The sequence below is a fragment of the Erinaceus europaeus genome, chromosome 19 (genome assembly GCF_950295315.1).
Source record: "Erinaceus europaeus chromosome 19, mEriEur2.1, whole genome shotgun sequence".
NCBI classification, from domain to species: Eukaryota; Metazoa; Chordata; class Mammalia; order Eulipotyphla; family Erinaceidae; genus Erinaceus; species Erinaceus europaeus.
Window position 1 is genome coordinate 45,114,398 of NC_080180.1, and position 22,168 is coordinate 45,136,565.

Consider the following 22,168-nt stretch of genomic DNA (forward strand, 5'->3'; position numbering starts at 1 on the left):
ACTCGGGTGAGACCTTTCCTTTCATAGTATACTCTAATTCCATCTCAGGTGGTTCACTTTCTAACAAAGTCCCAAAACCTAGATATACACCAGTTTCTGTGAGAGAGATCTTATGTTCACACGTATTCATAAACTACTGCAAAATATATACCTGAAAGCAGAAGTACACTAGAGTTTGCAGTGAGTACCCCCCTAACACTTTCCTCTCCACTATTCCAAGCTTTGGGTCCACGATTGCTCAACAATTTGTTTGGCTTTGTATGTTAACTCTCTTTTCAGCCACCAGGTTCCAGATGTCATCAGGATGCCGGCCAGGCTTCCCTGGACTGAAGACCCCACCAATGTGTCCTGGAGCTCTGCTTCCCCAGAGACCCACCCTACTAGGGAAAAAGAGGGGCAGACTGGGAGTATGGACCGACCAGTCAACACCCATGTTCAGTGGGGAAGCAATTACAGAAGCCAGACCTTCTACCTTCTGCAACCCACAATGAGCCTGGGTCCATGCTCCCAGAGGGATAGAGAATGGGAAAGCTATCGGGGGAGGGGGTGGGATATGGAGATTGGGTGGTGGGAATTGTGTGGAATTGTATCCCTCCTACCCTATGGTTTTGTTAATCCTTTCTTAAATAAAAAATAAAAATAAATAAAAAATTAAAAAAGAAATTAGCAAAAACATGATTACTGACTGTTTTTATACAGTTTTATTAAAGCCCAGAAAAGTACAGGTATTTTTGATACACCCGTAAAATATGTGATATAAAAACGAATAATCTTATCAGTCCTCATTTATAATGAATATTCAAATTACACGTCAGTAAGGGAACTGGATATCCACTAAGGGAAATCCAGATTTGAATTATTCTGCACGGAATGGCTAAGAGCAACAGATGCATACTTCTTTAGTCAGTAAAGTTTTTAAATGAATCTTAGCATTTCCTGTTCTTTTCATTGCGGAACCATGGCCTCACACATGCCCAGTTTCCCGACTTTAGGCCGCATTTTCATTCAGAGAGAGACAGAGACAAGGAGAGGCAGCGCAACACAGGAGTTTCCTGTGGTGCGGTAGCACCTTTCCTATGGTGTAGTGTCAAGGGACATGCACTACCTAGTGAACTATATCTCTAGTTGCTGTCCTAATATTCTAAATCAATAATTTCTGAGCAAGTTAGTGATGTTTTTTATTGACTGCAAACAGCTGTCTGCTCTTTGGCTCAAGTACCTTTTTTTTTTTTTTAAAAAAAATTATACTTATTTATTTTCAATGGGAGAGAAACGGGGAGATGGAAAGAGAGACATGGGAGCACTGCTGAGCTCTGGCTTATGGTGGTGCTGAAGCTTGAATGCAGGACCTCAGTGCCTCAGGCATGAAATACTTTTGCATAACCATTATGCTGTCTTTCTATCCCGGGCTGGAATATCTTGATGTTATAAGTATGTTCCATTTGTAAGAAATAGTTAATTTAATTTTTTTCATGTGTTAAGTCTAGGTTTTTCTTTGTGTGTGTGTGTGTTTGTCAAACACATTACCTTTCACGACAAGGCACTAACTCTAATGGGTCATGGTTGTATGCTAACCAATCTTACTGCTTATGCATCTTTAACCTTAGTGTGCTTCTATCCTTGGAAACTTCTTTCTTCTTACTTTCGAAAGTGAATTTTCTATTCTTCAGCACTATCCAGGGTTTTCCTATAGTTGAAACCCTTAAGTTTTTCCAAATCTGGGGGCTATATAGACATCTCCTTGTAAACATCTATAGTTACTAAAGTGTGCTTGTTGAGGTCAACTGTGCAAATATTAATGGCCACCAAGCAACAACAAACATTTGAAGAGATTTTTATAGAGCACTGAGTAACAACAGTGACAACGTTTCTCACCTGCTCCAACTCTATTCATAGTCGATTCAGTTCCCTTTTCGCCTGTACTTTGAAGCGAGTTTTCTCTAATTCTATACTTACACGTTCTGTGATTAGTGGTGTGGTGTCTGTGGAGCATGTGCTATTCGGTGTTTCACTTCTGATAAACAGGAATACAAAAGCACTGTAAAACACACACAAATTTTAGTGATATTTATTAGTGCCCTGGTCCATTTCAATGTACTTGCATTTGAAAAGAGTCGAAATCCTCGAATGATATAATGTGGACTTCCAGCCATTTTTCATCAGTGCCTCTTGTTACTCTCAATTCCAACAGATTAAAAGTTCAGTATGTACACTCCTCCTCACACCCAAAGAGCTCTTTCTCCTGATTTTCCTGTTTCAGTTCATATTCCTATCTTTATAGTCCTGTTTCACTTTGGAGTCATGTGATAAATACATATTAATAAATGAATAAATAGTTCTATAAATAAAATAGTACACCTTTCCTATTTTTTAAAAAATATTTTATTATTTATTGGACAGATACATAGAAATCTGAGGGAAGGGGATATGGGGGGGGGAGAGAGAGAGAAACACTGCTTCACTGCTTATGAAGTTTTTCCCCTGCAAATGAGGACTGACTTGGGGGGTCCTGGGTCCTTGTGTATAGTAACAAGTGCACTCAACCAGGTGTGGTGCTGCTTAGCCCCCTACATCTCACCTCTTATAATGTCAAAAGCTTAACAAAATCCTCAGCGAGGCAGACATATTGTTAGTCTAATCAGAAAAATAGTATCACTATTATTATTATTATTGTTATTTATTGCATAGAGACAGCCATAAATCGAGAGGGAAGGGGATGATAGAGATGAAGCGAGACACCTGCAGCCCTGCTTTCCCCCTGTAAGTGGGGACCAGGGGCTTGAACCCTGGTCCTTGCACATTGTGACATGTGCACTCAACCAGGTGCACCACCATCTGGCCCCCCAGAGACAGAACTCTATATTTACCCATACCTTGAAAATAACTCTAGGATTCTCTACTGATGTTGCAAGAATGCCCACCCCAGGCTCTTGTTCCTATAACATACATACACTCACATGCATGAGTACAACATGAAATAGTATGCAACTGTATAAAAGGCACAGAAGATGCTCTCTGTGTGTTGGCATGGAAGGATCTTCTGGGTACGTTTTAAGAAATAAACACACACTCATAAGCCTAACAACTTTCCTCTCACTTAACATCTATCTCACAATGTACTGTCAATTTATATACAGTATCTTTGTGACAATGCTTCAATTAATGTTAACTTCTGAGCCATGCAAATATGATAAAATAAGTTAAATATTAGACAAATGTATATATTTTGACATTCCTCTTTTAATATAACTGCATGGTTCAAAATTTACAATGATATGTGAAGATTTTAAGTATATATGAGGTTGAAGTACCACAGTTAACCAAGTGTAAAATCATTATTTTTTTGTTATTTTTATTGAGGGATTAATGGTTTACAGTGCTGTCACTGACACATATTTATTATTATGTGCTAAGCTAAGTCTAGCTTTAATTATTGATTATGTGCTAAGCTAAGTCTAGCTTTTCATTGACAATTATGCTATCTGCCATAATGAAAAGCTCATGAAAAGCATATTCAATACTCTGTTTTATATCTAGAAGATATGATAATCTATATAGTTTTGTATAAAATTAAACCATTTCATTGTTAGCTAATTTCCTAGTAGCTTCTCTACTTCAGCCTCTTATTTGCTCTCAAATATGTTAATAATGTTAATAACTGCCTACTCCTTTCTCTTCTCTCCTCTTCTCTTCTCTTCTCTTCTCTTCTCTTCTCTTCTCTTCTCTTCTCTTCTCTTCTCTTCTCTTCTCTTCTCTCTCCTCTTCTCTTCTCTTCTCTTCTCTTCTCTTCTCTTTTCTTCTCTTCTCTATCAGAGCACTGCTCAGCTCCGGCTTATGATGATGGTGCAGGGGATTGAACCTGGGACTTCAGAGCATGTTCCTTTTTTATATGAAGCTTATCCACTTGGGTTCTTACTGCTGTCTGCACTGAGTTCCACTCAACCTATCTCAACGTAATTCCCCCACGCGGACTTCTTTTACTGCCTGTGCTCTCCATATCTCTAGCGTCTCACAACCACTTGCGCTTGTTTGTTTCTTCCTTAATGGGGCAGACTACATATTCTCCTTTTCCTGTTTAAACTCAAGGAGAGTTCAGTGGCTGCCTGAGAGAAGAGAACTTTCCCCAAGGTCCGTCCTCAGCAAACCTTCTTCTGACTTCCGTTAGCACTGAGAATAGCCATTCTGCAATCTACACTGTTTCCTAAAAATGCATGAGATCATTTTTATTCCTCTAAAGGTTTTCTAATTTAGTAGAAGTTATAAGTCACATCTTGTGACTTTTCCAAGGTTTGAAAAGGATTAAAAACTCAGTAAGATGGAATGCATAGAAGCTGGCTCCACGTATGTGTGTGTGTACTTATTCCTAAATGTCATTTTCAAAACTAATATTAGACATTGCAGTTGCATTTCCTTCTTGAAATTATAGATTAGAAAACTATTTTTGTTTTACAGACCAGGTGTTTTTCTAATAGTACTGGATTATTCATCATATAAAAATGGCTTTTAAGGGGGCTGGGTGGTAGTGTAACGGGTTAAGCGCACATGGTGCAAAGCCCAAGGACCGGCATAAGGATCCCGGTTTGAGTCCCTGGCTCCCCACCTGCAGGGGGCAACGTTTCACAGACGGTGAAGCAGGTCTGCAGGTGTCTGTCTTTCTCTCCCCCTCTCTGTCTTCCTCTCCTCTCTCCATATCTCTTTGTCCTATCCAAAAAAAAAAAAAATGGCCTTTAAATTCTTCAAACTGCTATATGACCCTCAACAACTCATTAAATCTCTTTGAGCCTAAATCTTTAAAGTAAGTAAGCAGTGATGTGCCGATTTTACAGGTCTGTGGTGAGAATTTAATAAAACATACAAAAATTTTATTGTACTTTTTGGTACACAGTAAAATCTCAAAATACGTCAGTAAATAGATGGGAGGCAGGTATAGAGAGTATAAAAAAGAAATCAAGATAATCTCATGGTTTTTCGCCTTTGTGACTGTCTGAAGTCACAAAACAGTTTATGTCAAGGGAATCCCAATTTATGTAGGTCAAGAAGGGGCATAGTGGAGACCACATAAAGACAAGCCATGAGATTTCTCTTGTGCATATATCTACATAAAATCAAATAAATCACAAGGTCTTTTGGGATGTAGACTTACAGAACTTGGTATGTCAAAATCAAAGCTCCACAATAAAGGCTATGACCATAGTCAAGTGCATGGAGAACTTGAAAATACATATCAACACATTATACACAAGGGAATTTCTCTTCATTTTCAGCTTCTCCAGTTTGCCTATATATCTTCCTACTAGTGAAGTTCACATATATTTGTACTGATAAATGAATTCAGCAAACATTTATTGAGCAAGCATCTATTCTGTGTCAAGCCACCATGTAGGAAAGTTATTAATAATGATTTGGAGATATTAATGTACAAAGAAAATAATAGATCTTGCTCTTCAGGACCGACTAGTTCAAGGATAAGAGTGTGTTAGCTATAATATAAAGTAGACCCTGGGAATTTTGATAATGTTCAAAATGCAGTGAAAGTTTAGGAGTGATTCATTCTAATTAGGAAGAAAAAAATCAAGAAAAATCACACAGGATAATCAATTTGAATTGATTATTTTCAGAGTGGCCAGTAAGGATAAGGAAAGTACATTCTGGACTGGGGAAATTGTCTGGGAGTAGAGTGTGATCAGTACTTCTGAATCAGTGAATTGATTAGAAGAAAGATCTGCCAGGAAGGGTTGAGTCAGTAGCCGTAGAGGAGGACCTATCAAATGAAGGAGACAGATTTAGCCTGAGCCTAGTGGAGAGCCTTCAGAGATTCTCTCATAAAAGAGTGACATGGGGGCTGTGTGGTGGCGCACCTGGTTGAGCACATATGTTACAGTGTGCAAGGCTGTGGGTTCGAGCCCCCGGCCCCCAACTGCAGGGGGAAAGCTTCACAAGTGGTGAAGGAGAGCTGCAGGTGTCTCTCTGTCTTTCTCCTTCACTATCACCCCCTTCCCTCTCGATTTCTGGCTGTCTCTATCCAAATAAATAAATAAAGATAATTTAAAAAAAAGAGTGACATGATCTAATTTGATAGCTGATACAAGCAAGTCACACTGACAAAAAGCAGAAGTGAAAACGAAAAAAAATAGAAGTGAAGATTTTATAATCACTGATAGGTAAGTAGGTAGTAAGGAATGAAAGGAAAGAAAATCTTGAAATATTCAGAAAAAAAAATTAGACATGTCAGGGTATAAGAAAAATTATGACTGAGATTTGGAACTTGAAGGAATGACCACAGCCAATCGGCTAGTACTTTCGATAGAATGGGACTACAAGAAGAAAAATGAACTAGCAGGGAATGGTAAAATGTAAAAAAAAAAAAAAGTCATTATGACTGGGAAATGTTCACAGGCAAAAGAAGGAACAGTTGTGTTGTGCTGGTCATGAGTCCGTCCTAGCAAGATGGTTCCAAGCTGCATGCTTCCAGGTACACTGACTAGTTTGACCCAGAGTTACAGCAAATGCCCAAAGGAGAAACAACAACGTGAAATAGCTATTAATAAGGCTGGTATTTGGTAGTTATAATGAAAACTACCTAATATACATTCATGTGCCTTGCATTATACAAAGCACTTAACATATTTTATTTCATTTAATCCTCAAAATATCTTAATGATATTGGTGCTATTATTGCAGTGCAGATGAAGAAACTAAAATTTAGCAAAATTAAGTGATTTTCCTAAGACCACATAAGTGGAAGTGGTAGAACATGAATAATTGGTTTATAACTTTAGAGAAACTACTCTTTCTAAAAGAAAAAAAAAAGAATATAGATAAAAGACAGTGTATGAAGGACAGGGTAAATTTGCCTTAGATTACCATAAAGTCAAAACTAAGATAGTCTGTATAGCAATTTTGGGGTGTAAATAAATGGTTTTTGAGGGAGTTGTTAAAAGCTAGAATGCTGTGTGAATTGTACAAAATATGTAAAATTGCCTCTAGCCGAAAATGTCAGGAATCTGCTATTTTAGAATAATCTATGTTATCTCTTCTCCAATTGGCCTGGAACCACTTTTTAAGGCAACATTTCAATGACAAAGAGATTGTTCTGGGAGAAAGCCATTAAAGGGGGGAAGAAGAGAAAAGACAGTGTTCTTTCCAAGAAGGAAAAAAAAAAGTCAAATGATTCAGGCAGTGCTATCCATTACACTGACAAGAAATATCAATGGAGCCCAGACAGGAAAGAGGACTGTGTTTAATGTGGCCTAATCACTACTCAAGTTTTACTGACCGAATTCTGCCATATAGAAATTCAAAGTCATGGTCATCCTTACATAGTACACACAAGTGGACACAGTTGCATCTAAGAATATGTACTTAGGTGGTTTGTTTTCATACTGAAGAAGTGGTTATTTAACTGGATTAGGACATATTTTTTTCGATACCTAACATTTAAAACATTTAATTTGTTTTTGGTTTTTATTTTTGATAGAGGCAGAACTTGAGAGGGAAGAGGAAGATAGAAAGGGAGGGAGGAAGTGAGAGAGAGAGATGCAGCACTGCTTCAACTCTCCTGAAGCATCCCCCCTACAGGTGGAGACTGGAGACTTGGATTGGGGTCCTTATGCATGGTAACTTGTGTGCTCTACCAGGTGTGTTACCACCCAGACTCTAACTGTATTAAAAAAGATGAGAGAGGGAGTTGGGCGGTAGCGCAGTGGGTTAAGCGCATGTGGCACAAAGCACAAGGACTGACATAAGGATCCTGGTTCGAGCCCCCGGCAGAGGAGTAGCTTCGCAGGCGGTGAAGCAGATCTGCAGGTGTCTTTCTCTCTCCATCTCTGTCTTCCCCTCCTCTCTCAGTTTCTCTCTGTCCTGTCCAATAACAAATGACACCAATAACAACAGTAATAACCATAACAAGGCTACAACAACAAGGGCAACAAAAGGGGGAAAAGTAAATGGCCTGTAGGAGTAGTGGATTCATGGTGCAGGCACTGAGCCCCAGCAATGACCCCCTGGAGACAAAAAAAAAAAGTTGGTTTTGAAAAAAAAATAGTTAAAGACAACTGAATCTCTAGAAAAGTACCCTAAATAATCAGAAAAATAACCAAATCATTAGATATGGCTGAGTACCTTATTACTGATAGTGCAGCTCCGATATAATTTAGTAGAGGTTTGGGTACTTCTTCTGCATCCATTCCAAACCAGCCAAACCTGGTAAGTGAGAAAATCACATTAAAACACATATTGTTGAAAATCCGTTCAGAGCCATCCCAGATACTGTACAGTCAGAGAGCAAGTACAGGATTTGTTTGCATGAAAAATTGTTCCTCGTAGTGCTGAGGGACAGGAACCTGGGGGGTACTGCCCAGGAAACTGGAGTGGTGACAGGTGTGGTTTGGAAAGGTGAAGGTGTGGCATCGCTTCTCTCTGCCTAGGTCAACATGTGAGTAAGATGTTTCCGCCCCGCCCCGCCCCGCCCCGCCCCGCCCACCTTTCTTCTCTCTTTCTCTGGCTATCAGCCCTAGGTAAGCATCCCATCAACATGTAAGAGCTCTGTGAGCTTCTCTCTCTATCTCTGTCTTACTCTCTCTCTTTCAGTTGGCCTAACATGTGAATGTTCTCAATTTTCCCAGAGTTTAAAATTCCTAAAAATCATGTTCTCTTAATTCTTGAGACTGTGACAAACTTTTTTTTTTTTTTTTTTTGCCTCCAGGGTTGTCGCTGGGGCTCAGTGCCTGCACCACAAATCCACTGCTCCTGGAGGCTATTTTTTCCCTTTTGTTGCCCTTGTTGTTTATCATTATGGTTATTATTATTGTTGTTGTTGATGTCATTGTTGTTGGATAGGACAGAGAGAAATGGAGAGAGATGGGGAGGGCAGAAACAGGGAGAGAAAGACATCTACAAACTTGCTTTACCACTTGTGAAGACAACCCCCTGCAGGTGGAGAGCGGGGACCTGAACCCGGATCCTTATGTCGGTCCTTGTGCTTTGCGCCATGTGCGCTTAACCCACTGCGCTACCGCCCGACTCCCCAACAAACTTTTAAACGTTGGGGGAACAAATGGCTGGTCAATTCCCCCACCCCACCCCCAGTACAGTAGTGTTTCTGGACATGCACTTGAGGTTAGGTTCTTAGGTTCAGATCTTCAGTCCCTCACTAGTGAACCGCAGTTAGCATAAATTACTTTAATAAATTACTTATCTTCACTGTGCTCAGTTTTCTAGTTTTAAAATGGAATAATTATAGATACTCTACAGTCTTCTTAAAAGATTAAATGGGTCAGTCTACATAAAAGTACTTGTGAATACAAGGAAGAAGAAAGATAAACATTAGACTTACGTGACTAATTGAATCATGTGATTAATTGAATGCTTATGTGACTAATTACTTGCCTGCAGTCATATGTAGTATTGAAATCGACTTAAGTGACTGCTTGGTTAACTTCGTAGTGTTCACTATTGATAATTATTACAAACTACCCAGGAGCAAGAGGGGGGAAAATGAAGAGATAAAAGGAACTTGTCACTCGGTTGCAAAAAGCAGGACAGGAAATTAGGAAGAGAGTGGAGAAGATAGCATAATGGTTATGCAAAATGATATTCATCCCTGTGGCTCTTAAGTCCTAGCTTCAAATCCCCCACACCACCACAACCCAGACAATGCTTTAAATAAAATAAAATAAAATAAAATGGGGAAGGGACAGGAATGGACTCAATAAATGTCTGAGTCCAAAAATAAGGTAAAAATAATATCCTCCTTTCTATTCATTTTCCTAACTTCAATTTGAATTGGTAATCTTAATGCTGACCAGGGCAATAGATTCCAATAGAGTAGAAAGTATATTAGAATGGAATGTTCTTTAACTATACTGTAAAGTATAATTGTTGGTCATATACAAAAACTAAGAAATAAGAAAGTAGCGAGTGTTACTGAGTAACTAAAATTTTACTTTTATCAACTGGTAATTACTTTTAACATAAATGGCCACATGTTTGATGTATTGCACCAAAGTAAAAGACTCTGGGGTGGGGAGGGAGGGTTCAGGTCCTGGAACATGATGGCAGAGGAGGGCCTAGTGGGGGTTGTTTTATTGTTATGTGGAAATGTTATGCATGTACAAACTATTATATTTCACTGTCAACTGTAAGCCATTAACCCCCAATAAAGAAATCAAAAAATTAAATAAATGGCCACATGTAACTTTCGGGGACCATATAGGCCAGTTCAGCTACAGAACTAAGGTTGGCAATTTTCCCTTATGAGCCTAGAGTGTACATATTTTAGGCTTTGAGAACCACATAACCTCTTGCATCTACTCAATTCTGCCATTGTAGTGTAAAAGGAGCCTCATATGACACTTTAATGGATGCATCCGGTAACACTCCAATAAAATTGATTAAGAGATTGAGTGGTGGCTTGCTGGCTGTGACCCACCATCTACAGCAAGGCGGAGGGGCTTCAAGTCCATGGACCAACAATCATTTGGTCTGGCCCTGCCAAGGTAGTGATAGGCAAGACTGAAAATTCAAGAACCCTAGGAGCTTTTTTTCATAGCAACATTAAGTGCTAATTAAAAAAATTTTTATATTGTTTATTTAATTATTTTTGGGTAGACACAGAGAAATTGAGAGGGAAAGGAGATCGAGAGGCTAGAGGGAGAGAGACAGAGACACCTGCAGCCCTGCTTCACCGCTTGTGAAGCTTTCCCCTGCAAGTGGAGACCAGGGGCTTGAATCTGGGTCCCTGTGCTCTGTAATGTGAGCGGTTATAACCAGGTGTGCCACTGCCTGACCCCTTACATTTTTTTTTTTTGCTTTTTTTAAATACTTATTCCCTTTTGTTGCCCCTTTTTTTATTGTTGTAGTTATTATTGTTGTCATCGTTGTTGGATAGGACAGAGAGAAATGAAGAGAGGAGGGGAAGACAGAGAGGGGGCGAGAAATATAGACACCTGCAGACCTGCTTCACCGCCTGTGAAGCGACTCCCCTGCAGGTGGGGAGCCAGGGGCTTGAACCAAGATCTTTACGCCAGTCCTTGTGCTTTGTACCACCTTCGCTACCACCCGACTCCCACTAAGTGCTAATTTTTAAGTTGATAATTTTATATGGCCTACAAATGATGTTATGAAGATTCAAATGGTCCTTGGGAGAAAAAGTTCCCTACCCCTGCTTTAGAGGCCTATGTATGTGTATATCAGTATACGTGCTGCTTTAGAACTAGAGGACAATCCTGGCATACTAGCTCTGTGACTTCCAGCAATTACTCAGCCTCTTGACATATCAGCTTGAGACAGAATAGGCTGTCTCAAGAATGGCATTTCTAACAGAGGAATTGCCACTTTGTATTACTCATTGTAGTTCCTCTTGACACTGTATCTATGTCATAGCTCAGCAGTATATGAATCATCTTTTTCAAAGCAGAGAATATTGTTATCAAATCCTAAATGTTAATTTGAACAGGCGAGTTTCCTGAGCAAATACAGTCTTGGAAGACCTCACCCAAACCAAATATTAAGTACTGTTCCATACCTTGAGTCTCTCTCAGTGGAGGTACTGTCCTTTTCTGGGAATTCTACCACTCTGTTAATTTCTCCACACAACCAAAGTTAAATAATAATTGGACTATAGGGAACTGGGGTCACAGGCCTTCTGGCTCAAGAAAAGTATTACCACTTGGAACCCAGACGTAATTCTTTACTAAATCGTGATCAAGTATCCGTATTCATTTGCATTTAGAACAGAAATAATTAAGGTGGATATTTTATATGTTATCTTAGCAGATGTAATTTCTGTGAGAATAAAATTCAATGAGTCTTCCTACCAATCAGCCCAATCCCTATAACTTGCTTACTTAGGGTATGAAAGCAAAATATCGTAGCAGAAATACTTTGAATTGTGTTACCTTGAGCTTGCCCAACCTGTTAAGGTATTAAATGATCCCCAGATTAAGATTCCAAGGCCTAGACCAATGGTTTTGATAATTGGGACTACAGCAATATTTCCTGTAGATAAAACACACAGAAGGAATGTGTTATTTCTTATAAATACATTATAAAACACTGTGATTACATTTTAACTATAAAGCATGTGGCATTTGAACAAATTTAGTAAAACACAGCTCCTCACTTAGAAGAATAATTACATTTGGGTATAAAAAGCTCATGCTTATGATGTGAAAGTTCTAGGCTTAGAGAAAAGTTCTGTAAACAAAAATGTGACATTGGCGCCCTACTTAACAGTATCAATGTTCTTCAAGTCTCTTTTCGATGCCTGTTAACAGAAATTATCACTGATAGAGTTAGTGAGTGAGTCCTCCTAGATTTGAATCACTGGTAGATTTGGATTCTGGATGGCCCCTGATTTTCTAGTCTATGTTCATTGGCTTGTCCTCTGGATTCCTGTATTCACTGCTTTATGTTCAATCTCCTCTTAAAAAGATTTCCTCTGTAGGCTTCCAAAATGCATTTCTGTCCTAGTTGTCCTCCTACTTATATCATTAGCTTTTTTTTTTTTTCCTGGCTGCTCTTTTTCATCAAATCTTCTAGAGTCTGGTTCCCCTGAACCTATCTATCCTTAAACATGTTCCTAAAGCGTCTTTGTTTGGGCTACTAGATCTAATACATTGCTTTTAGATGTAGTGCTGTGCTCCAAACTTCCCGTAAGAAATCTGCAACCAGATGTCCCACCCTGGAGACACTAGAAACTTCCAAGTCAGAAGGCCCTAAGCTGACAACATATCATTCTAATCCTAACCCTCTTTCATTTTCATTATATGTATTATTGCAATCAAGGTTATCGCTGAGGTTTGGTGCCTGCATAATGAATCCACTACTCCCTGCAGCCATTTTCCCTCCTACCCCACACCCTTTATTTGATAGAGCAGAAAGAAATTGAGAGGGGGGAAGATGAAGGGGGAGGGGAAGAGACACACTTGAAGCTCCCCACCTGCAGGTGGGGAGCCAGGACTTGATCCCAGGTCCTTGCACATGGTAACCTGTGCGCTCAGCCAGGCTACCACTACCAGATCTCCTCATTCTCCCTTTCAAAATCACTGTTTTCCCTAATTTCTTCAAGGTACCAACACATTTCTGATCTCTATTAAAAAAAGTCACTACATCATCAACTGCTCCCTTTCATTTCTTCCATTTATCCAATGAAATACCACAACCTACACCAATCCTGTCTATAACATGTCTCCTGTTAGATTTTTATCCTCTCTGAATTCCAGTGGAGCCTACTCGGTGAATGTAAAGTGGTTATAAATGTCTGTTGAATGAATGAATGTCTTTTCTGTTCTCCTCTCCCCATTGGCCATTACAAATATAGTCACACTGAATAGCAAGTGAGGTGCAGTAATTCAAATTCTAGTATAAATTTGAGTGAACTTTTGCCCTTCAATTTAGAATAAATAAGAAAATATTTTTCCAGGTTCAATCCCTCGCACTACCATAAGCCAGAGCTGAGCAATGTTCTGGTGTTTCTCTCTGCACCCTTCTTTCTGTATCTCTCTCACGAAAATAAAATACATAGTTAAAAATAAATAAAAAGAATATTCTTGATTGGTCAAGCAAAGCTATATACCATAGTTATTTAATTCTAGATATTGATCATTTAAATGTTGGCAGCAAATTATCAACTTATAAATAGATATATTTAATTTATTAAACACTTAATTTATTAAAAGTAGTAAATTGATAGTTTCTCCCATTGAAGAAAGCCTTTTTTTTTTTTTACACTAGTCCTTCGCAAATGATGTGTCTATAATTGTTTTACTTTTAAGGACTAGTTCTAAAAATGACATTAGTAGAGACTAATATTTAATAAATATTTCTTTATGAATTAGGTAGAGAAAAAGGCTAGAGCATTTATAATGATATGAGTTATGCTTGACCAGAGAGGATAACTGAATATTTTTGCTGTAGTTATTCTCTATCAGGAACTTAGAAAGAAATCATTATGAGGAACTAGACAGGAAATATATAAAAAATATGGAAATCTGAATAAAAATAAACATTTTGCCTATATATATGTGAATTATTCAGAATTATGGTTTGTCCTGTATTTTTATGAGTGATGGTTATTTTGATTATAGTATTCAATGATTAAAGAATAAATTATGTCAGACATTACCTGTTGCCCAAATACAGCCTCCGACCATTGCAAAAGGCCAAAACTTAGGGCAGTGTAATATAATATTGACCACCAGAGAAACCAACCATATGGCAGCACAAAGTACCCACTGGAGAAACATCCCTGAAAAAAAAATTGGCATTAGTGGTTCAGATCAATTTAACAACATTATTTGCACATTTCTGAAGTGTCCTCATTGGTGATTTAAAGATTAAATGAATACAGAAAAAAATCAACATTTCTGTATTTTTTTCTTTTATTATTTAATTGGGGAGTTAATGGCTTACAGTTCAATTGTTGATACATGGGTACAATTTCTTATCAAATATGTGCCTATAAAACATTCTCATCAACTGAGATACTTTTCTACCATCCTACACAAGGACTCTAAAGCCCTCCCCACACCTCTTTCAACAGTCTTCTGCATTGAAACAACATAACGTTTATGCAAACAACTTTCATGCCTGAGCTTCTCAGCCCCCAGGTTCAAGGCCCAGTACCACCATAAACCAAGCAGTAAAAAACAAACACACTTTTTTGTTAAAAAGACCAGAAAACACACACACACACACACACACACACACACACTTAAAACTAACTTAAGGTTAACAATGAAGGAAGAATAATTACCATCACCAGTATCATATTTTTTAAGAGGTACAAAGTTGGAACCAAACAAAATTATAGCTATAGAAGAGGAGATGAAACCAATGGTTAGGTCCATTTCATTACTGCTCATGGCTCCAGTACCACCTGCAGCCAAACTGGTTCACATTGACTGGGTTTACTTTGCTCGTGTCTCTGCAACAAAAGAAATAAAAATAAAGCACATGATTATGATGGTTGAGGAGGTGGTCCAGAAGTTAAGAGCATGCTTTTTAAAACCTAGAGACCTAGGTCTTATCCCTGAAACTATGACCAGAGAAGCATATATTCTTTGTCTCATATAAATTAGCATATTTTTAAAAAGAGGTTATGAATCTGTGATTAATAAATGATATTGATAATGCCTTTTGAGTCTGCCATTACTCCTTCCAAATGAATAGGAGGTAATTAAAGCCTGTGTTTTATTTCACAGACCACATTCCCGAATTTTTTTTCCAATTTTGTCCATATTTTTCATCACTAACCTACAATTAAAATATTATCTTCAGAGCTTGAGAGTCATGATCTAGATACTTTAATTTTTAATTATCTTTATTTACTGGAGAGAAACAGCCAGAAATCAAGAGGGAAGGGGCGGATAGGGAAAGAGAGAGACACCTGCAGTCCTGCTTCATCACTCACAGAGCTTTCCCCCTGCAAGTGGGTCTTCCTTCCTCCCTCCCTTCCTTCCTTCCTTCCTTCCTTCCTTCCTTCCTTCCTTCCTTCCTTCCTTTCTTCCTTCTTCCTTCCTTCCTTCCTCCTTTCTGCCTTCTTTCCTTCCTTTCTCCTTCCTGTCTTCTTTCCTTCCTTCCTCCCTCCCTCCCTTCCTCCCTTCCTTCCTCCCTTCCTTCCTTCCTTCCTTCCTTCCTTCCTCCTCCCTCCTTCTTTCCTTCCTTTTTTCTCTTTCTTTCTTTCTTTCTTTCTTTCTTTTCTTTTCTTTCCTTTCCTTTTTTTTTTTTTTTAAGAGCGAGTGGGAGATAGAGATAGAAATGAGGGAAAGGGACAAGGAGAACTACCTACAGCATTGCTCTACCACTTGTGAAGTTTCTCCTTACATGTGGGAGCTAGTGACTTGAACCTGGGTCCTTTCACATGGCAATGTGTCTGCTCTGCCCAGTAAGCCACCACTGCACCCTGATATACTTCTTATAATATTAGAAAAATAATTCGGGGGGCCTGGGTAGTGGTGCACCTGGTTGAGTACACATGTTACAATGCACAAGGATGCAGGTTTGAGCCTCCGGTCTCCACCTGCAGAGGGAAAACTTTGCGAGTGATGAAGCAGTGTTGCAGTTGTCTCTCTGTGTCTCTCCCTATCTCTTCCTTCTCTCTTGATTTCTGGCTTCTGATAATAAAAAACTAAGAAATATGTATATTTTTAAAAAGGAAAAAATTCTTCCATGTAGGTGGCTTGGTATGATGAGAAAGCTTCTGAACTAGGACTGTTTATTTCAATATGTTGCTGCGATAATCAAATGAGTGAGATGAGCAGAGACTTTCAAACTATCAGTGCCTTACACGCAAAAGCTTTTTTTAAAAAATTTTTTTATTATCTTTGTTTTATTTACTGGATAGAGACAGCCCAAAATTGAGAGGGAAGGGGGTGATAGAGAGGGAGAGAGACAGAAAGACGCCTGCAACACTGCTTCACCACTTGCTATTATCTGAAGATAATGAAGTTTATTGTGTGCAGCTCTGGTAGCTTTCAGAAAGCAAGTGCTCTAATTTCAAGGTAGAGTGACAATAGGCTTTCAGGATGTGGCTACCTCTACTGTAACAATGACATTACTGTGGAAAAGCAAAGCACCCAAGTCCCAAGTTTTTTTGTTTTTTTTTTTTAACAAATCCTTAAATTATCAAACTATTACTGTTTTCTACGTTAAAGTGGTATTGAAATGTTTCCTTTTGCGTCTTTCTTTTTCTTTCTTTTTTCCTTTCTTTCTTTCTTTCTTTCTTTCTTTCTTTCTTTCTTTCTGCCTCTGGGTGACTGCCTGGGCTTGTTGCCTGCACTATGAATCCACTGCTCCTAGAAGCCATTTTTTTCCCTTTTGTTGCCCCTGTGACACTTTTATTTCTTTTAACTGCATTCATTGCTGTGCTAGTTCTTTTGTCTCACTACTAAAACATTTCCTGTAGATTTCTTTAAGTGGTCTACATTTCTGTGCAGAACTTTGTTAGTTTTGTGATAAGTTAGGACAGATATTGCTGGTTCTAGTTCAACTAAGTTTTCAGTTTTAGTTTCATGTTCATTTCCTTCACTCTGCTAGCAAGTTCTGCTAGTTTGTCCCTGGATTAAAATCAGTAGAGCTTGAATATATTTATTCGGAGCCTTGACGTGTCTTTTGAACATGGACACGTTTTGAAAACTCAGGGAACCTCCCCTTCCCAACTCCTCAACCCAATACCAGTGAAGATATTTGGCTTTCCCTTTTTTTTTTTTTTTGTTTTTTTTTTTTGAGTAGTTGTACTCACTGCGCTGGGATTGACGGCTCAAACCCCCTCGTTTCTCTGCAGCGCGTGTGCAAAGCCTGTGCCAGGTTTCCCCGCACATCTGCGGGTGACTGAGAAGTTCTGCTGGGACAATTATTTCTGCGTTAGCCGCAGGGGCGGGGAGCGATCCCGTAAATTTCGACCCAGAAAATTTCCCTGGGCTCTCATCAGTGACCAGTCAGCTTCTACTTCCTACAGAGACAGTTACCTAAACAATGACTGGGCGGACCAGGGGTCGGGGTGGAAGTGGGGGCTCTGGCAAAGAGACCCAGAGGCCCTCCACAAAGCCACCCCCAGAAGGCAGCAGGTTGGGAAACCTTCCTACCTCAGCTCTGCTGGAGTGCATGGTCATGTGACTTGTGTGTCACCGAACTGGAGTTACCAGGCAGTGAGTGCTCTTCCTTAGTCAGCTAGAGCTTTTGTGCATTTCGAGAAGCGACAAGTGGGGAATTCTGGAGCTTGTAGCCCTCTTCAGATGTCAGAGGGCTGAGTAATATTTGTACTGTTTGTGGATGAAACAGAAAAAAATCAAGCAGTTTCACATTTCTGTAAAAAAAAAAAAAAAGTCCTAGGTTTTTTCACTGAGTATCAAGAATTTCATTGGAGCCCCTAATGTCACAATGATCATTCACTCGTGATGTCACATTTCACTTATAAGTTAAGACTTCTTTAGAAACGCACACAGAGGGTAGCGCAGCGGGTTAAGCGCATGTGGCATAAAGCCCAAGGACCTGCTTAAGGATCCGGGTTAGAGTCCCTGGCTCCCCACCTACAGGGGAGTCGCTTCACAGGCTGTGAAGCAGGTTTGCAGGTCTTTCTCTCCCTCTCTCTGTCTTCCCCTCTCTCTCCATTTCTCTCTGTTCTATCCAACAACGATGACATCAATAACAATAATAAAAACCACAACAATAGTAAAACAACCAGGGTGACAACAATAAAACAAGGGCAACAAAAGGGAATAAATAAATTAAAATTTTTTTGTAAAATACTAAAAAGAAAAAAGCGCACAGAAATGATTTATCTAATCTCTACTCAATGTAGTAGGAGCATCTATGACCTCTGGAGATTGACTGTGTTTATCAAATGCTTTGAAAGGAGGTCTCGAAACTTTACATCAGGCTCAACCTGACGCTGTTGACTGGCTACGTGACTGGCTACGGAAGAAGGGCAAATGCTAGAAGAAGAGGGTTTGTTTGTTTTCTTGTCTTTGTTGTTTTGTTTTGTAAACACTAATACAGTAGTCCTTCATGAGAAGGGGCTATCTCCCTTGATCTCCAATGGAAACCTGAAACTAAGGGTGGTTATGATCCCTTACTATACTGTTTTCTTCTTCCTATAGGTAAATGCAATAAAATTTAATTAATTAATCAGGCACACTATCTGGGGAGATAGTTCATCTGGCAGAGCACAGGAACTGATACATAAGGTCTCAGGTTTCATCCCTGACCATCTCACATGCCAGAATTGAGCCGTGCAATAGTCTCTCATTAAATATTAAGTTCTCGGGTGGGTGTAGATAGCATAATGGTTATGCAAACAGATTGTCATACTTGAGGCTCCTAAGTCCCAGATTCAACCCCCACACCACCATAAGCCAGAGCTGAGCAGTGCTCTGGTTAAAAAAATAATATACATTAAATGCTTTAAAATATTAGTTACAGTAGGAGATTAACCACAATAGTGCAATAACTTGAAAATATAATACAGTAAAAGTTATATGAATGTGATGCCTTTAAAATTTTTTTTTATTATCTTTATTGGATAGAGGCAGCCAGAAACTGAAGGGGTTATAGAGAGGGAGAGAGACATAGGAGACACTGCAGTCCTGCTTCACCACTCATGAAGCTTTTCCCCTTTAGGTGGGGCCCAGAGGCTTGAACCTGAGTCCTTGAACCCGGGTCCTTTGTGCACTATATTGGATGGGTTCAAACAGGTGCACCACCACCCAGCCTCTTGAATGTGATCTCTTTAAAAGTATCTTATGGCAAGTAAGATTTTCTCACTGCAGATGAGGTGGCAGTGGAAAACTGACATCTGGGGAAGGTGAAACTCTTCACTGGGGCCTGAAGGGTGACTTTGCCTGACTGTGACTCCACACTACATCGGCTGAAATAAAAGTGTGGGTTAGTGGCTCAGAAATTATTTTCCTTTTACATCTCTTCCAGGTGATAATAATGTAGACTTAGGTTTGAAAGTTGCGTTCAGGATAAACAGTGGGCAGGTTTTTTTTATTTTCACTAGTAGGAATCACTTGGAGAGTAGATTAACATTTTTTTTTATTGTTTGGTATCCTGATTTAGATCTTGAGAAACATTGGTCTAATCCTTCATTGCTGGATAGATATGTAGTCACTTTAGCATTGAATATTTACATCTGAATTTAAAAATTCCATAAGTCACTTGTAATGGGAGCTCTTTATATGATTGGAAGCATCATAAGCAAATTCTAGAATATTCCATTACCACAGAACTTTCTCTTGAGCAGAACTGTTCTAGACTGTTTTCTCTAGGAATGTAGTAATAAACAATAACAAAACACTACATTCTTGTAGGTTCCAGAATATCTTGAACAGATATGAACTGACAGTTTCAGAAAGGGGAAGTGTTGGGCTTGTCCTATTCTGAGAGTTCAAGAAAGATTTCTCTGAGGAAAGTGATGGTTAATTCAGACAGTTCAGTGGTTGGTAATGGTGGTGGAGTTATAAGGGAAAAACATTAAGACTGTCAAAAGCTGGGGATCCTAAAAGGGCTTGGTTTGAAATTTCACTCAGATTCACATACTAGTGTGAGACTCCCCCCCCCCCCAAATGGATGGTAAAGTGTCATGACATTTAAAAAAAGATGGTGAGTTGGGGTGATAGCGTAATGGTTATGCAAATGACCTTATGCCTGAGGTTCTGAGGTCTCAGGTTCAATCCCCAGTGTAACCATAAACTAGAGCTGGTCAGTGTTCTGATCTCTCTCTCTCTCTCTCTCTCTCCTCTCTCTGTACCTCCCTTTAAGATAAATACTTCTAAAAACATAAACATTACAAAAGGCAAGTCCTCTCTCCCCCCTTTTTTTCACTTAAGGGAAAGGGTTGATTTAGTTTTTCAGAAAGATTTTTGATAAAGTCCCCGAACACACACACACACACACACACACACACACACACACACACACACACACACACACACACACTTTCTGACAGATGAACACTCAAACTGTATTGAAACACAGGATCTAAACAAAACCTACAATTGTCCTACTTACTGATTTATATAAGAGAACTCAGTGATTGGCTGGTCCTTTTTTTCTTCAGATTCACATTGTTGCAAATTCAGGATATGGATTTTATGGATTTTCCCAGCTAGTGATTTTTGTTGCTGGTAGTGGTACCAGGATTTCAACTGTGGCCTAATTCATGCAAAGAATTTGCTCCTAGCATGAGATACATTCCAAACCCCAGTCCAGTGCTTTTCATATCAAGCCACAGAGTCAATTCAAATATGGACACTCCTCACTTAAACTAAAAAAAATAATTCTTTCTAATTTATTTTACACACACTAATGCCTTATTGTAAAGATCTATATTGGAAATTTTAGGCAAACACTAGAAGATCTAGGCTAACTTGCCCTCTGTGTCTGGAAAAGTAATCTAGTCTCTCTAAAATTTAGTTTCCAAGTATATGGATGTTAATGATAACATCTGTGTACTTCATCCTTTTTTGTTGTCACTAGATATAATGTATATAAAAAATTATTAGGAGTTGAACTTCTGTCATTACAAGAAACAAACAAACAAAACTAAATAAACTGAAAAATAAAGATTCCTCTACAACTTTTCCAACTACAGGAGTATACATTCTCCTCAGGATTAACATAGCATAAGCTAAGACAATCACTTTCTGGGCCATAAAGAATGTCTTACAACATTTAAAAGAATAGATAACACACACACACACACACACACACACACACACACACACACACACTTTAAAAAAGGAGACAGAAAGCTAGAAAAATATTTTAAAATACTGGAAGTTAATCAGCACACCTCCAAGTCACTTATACAGAAGAATACCTGAAGCAAAATATATTTCAAAGTAAATCAAAATGAAACTGTTACTAAATGTGTGGGATACAGTGAAAGTACAACTCAGAGGATGACAATATATATATAGTACAGAATCCATAGGCCAGCCAAGTAAGTGTTCACCATAATAATCTAATTACTCACATTAATGGAAGAGCAATTAAATCCAAAATAAGCATAAGAATAAATTATGTTGTGATAAAAATCAATGAAATTGAAAACTAGAATCAACAGAGAAAATTCATGAAGAAACCGCTACTTGAAAAATATCAATAAAAGCAATAAATCTCTAGCCAAACTAATTAAAAGAATACCACAATTTACAATTATTAGTAATGAAAGGATGGCATCATTATAAATTCCATGGATCTCAAAAGGATAATAAAGGAATATTGATTTTTTCTAAAGTTATCTCCATTTTTCTTTTTCTTTATTTTGGTTACATTGTTCTCATATAAAAATGTGACAGGTATCAGCACATTGATATTGTAGCCTGATATTTTACTGTACTGACCTGTTGTTTCTGAAAATCATTTTCTTAAGCTTTATTGATTGGTTCATAAAAGCATATTTAGTTAACAATCTTATGTTGATACATTTGCTAGATAGATTACATGAAGTTAAACAATCCTCTGAAAGACACACTCTGTCAAGACTCCTTCAAGGAGAAATAATCTGAATAATCCTGTATTTGTTAACTAATTAAACAATTTGAAAATCTTCCAAATTAGAAAAAAAACAATTCTAGATAAGTCCACTGTTGGATTCTTCCAAATAGTTAAGGAAAGTTTATTATCTATATTCTCTTTCAAAAAATAGGGAAAGAAGTGCTTC

The 22,168-nt window shown here is 38.5% G+C and overlaps 1 protein-coding gene across 3 annotated transcripts in view; it reads right to left on the reverse strand.

Annotated features, from left to right (window-relative positions):
* TMEM144 (transmembrane protein 144) overlaps positions 1–22,168 on the reverse strand; it is a 40,598-nt gene that overhangs the window by 16,624 nt on the left and 1,806 nt on the right. Inside the window, exons 1-6 of one of the 3 annotated variants that reach the window (XM_060178899.1) lie at positions 17,243–17,572; positions 14,756–14,926; positions 14,126–14,248; positions 11,898–11,997; positions 8,122–8,202; positions 1,957–2,038 (exon numbers count right to left, since the gene is read on the reverse strand). In XM_060178899.1, the coding sequence (XP_060034882.1) occupies positions 1,957–2,038; positions 8,122–8,202; positions 11,898–11,997; positions 14,126–14,248; positions 14,756–14,864 (495 nt within the window). In that variant the 5' untranslated portion in view covers positions 14,865–14,926; positions 17,243–17,572. Of the gene's footprint in view, positions 1–1,956; positions 2,039–8,121; positions 8,203–11,897; positions 11,998–14,125; positions 14,249–14,755; positions 14,927–17,242; positions 17,573–22,168 lie in introns of those variants that run through there. The other 2 variants (XM_060178898.1, XM_060178897.1) reach the window with 2 other exon arrangements.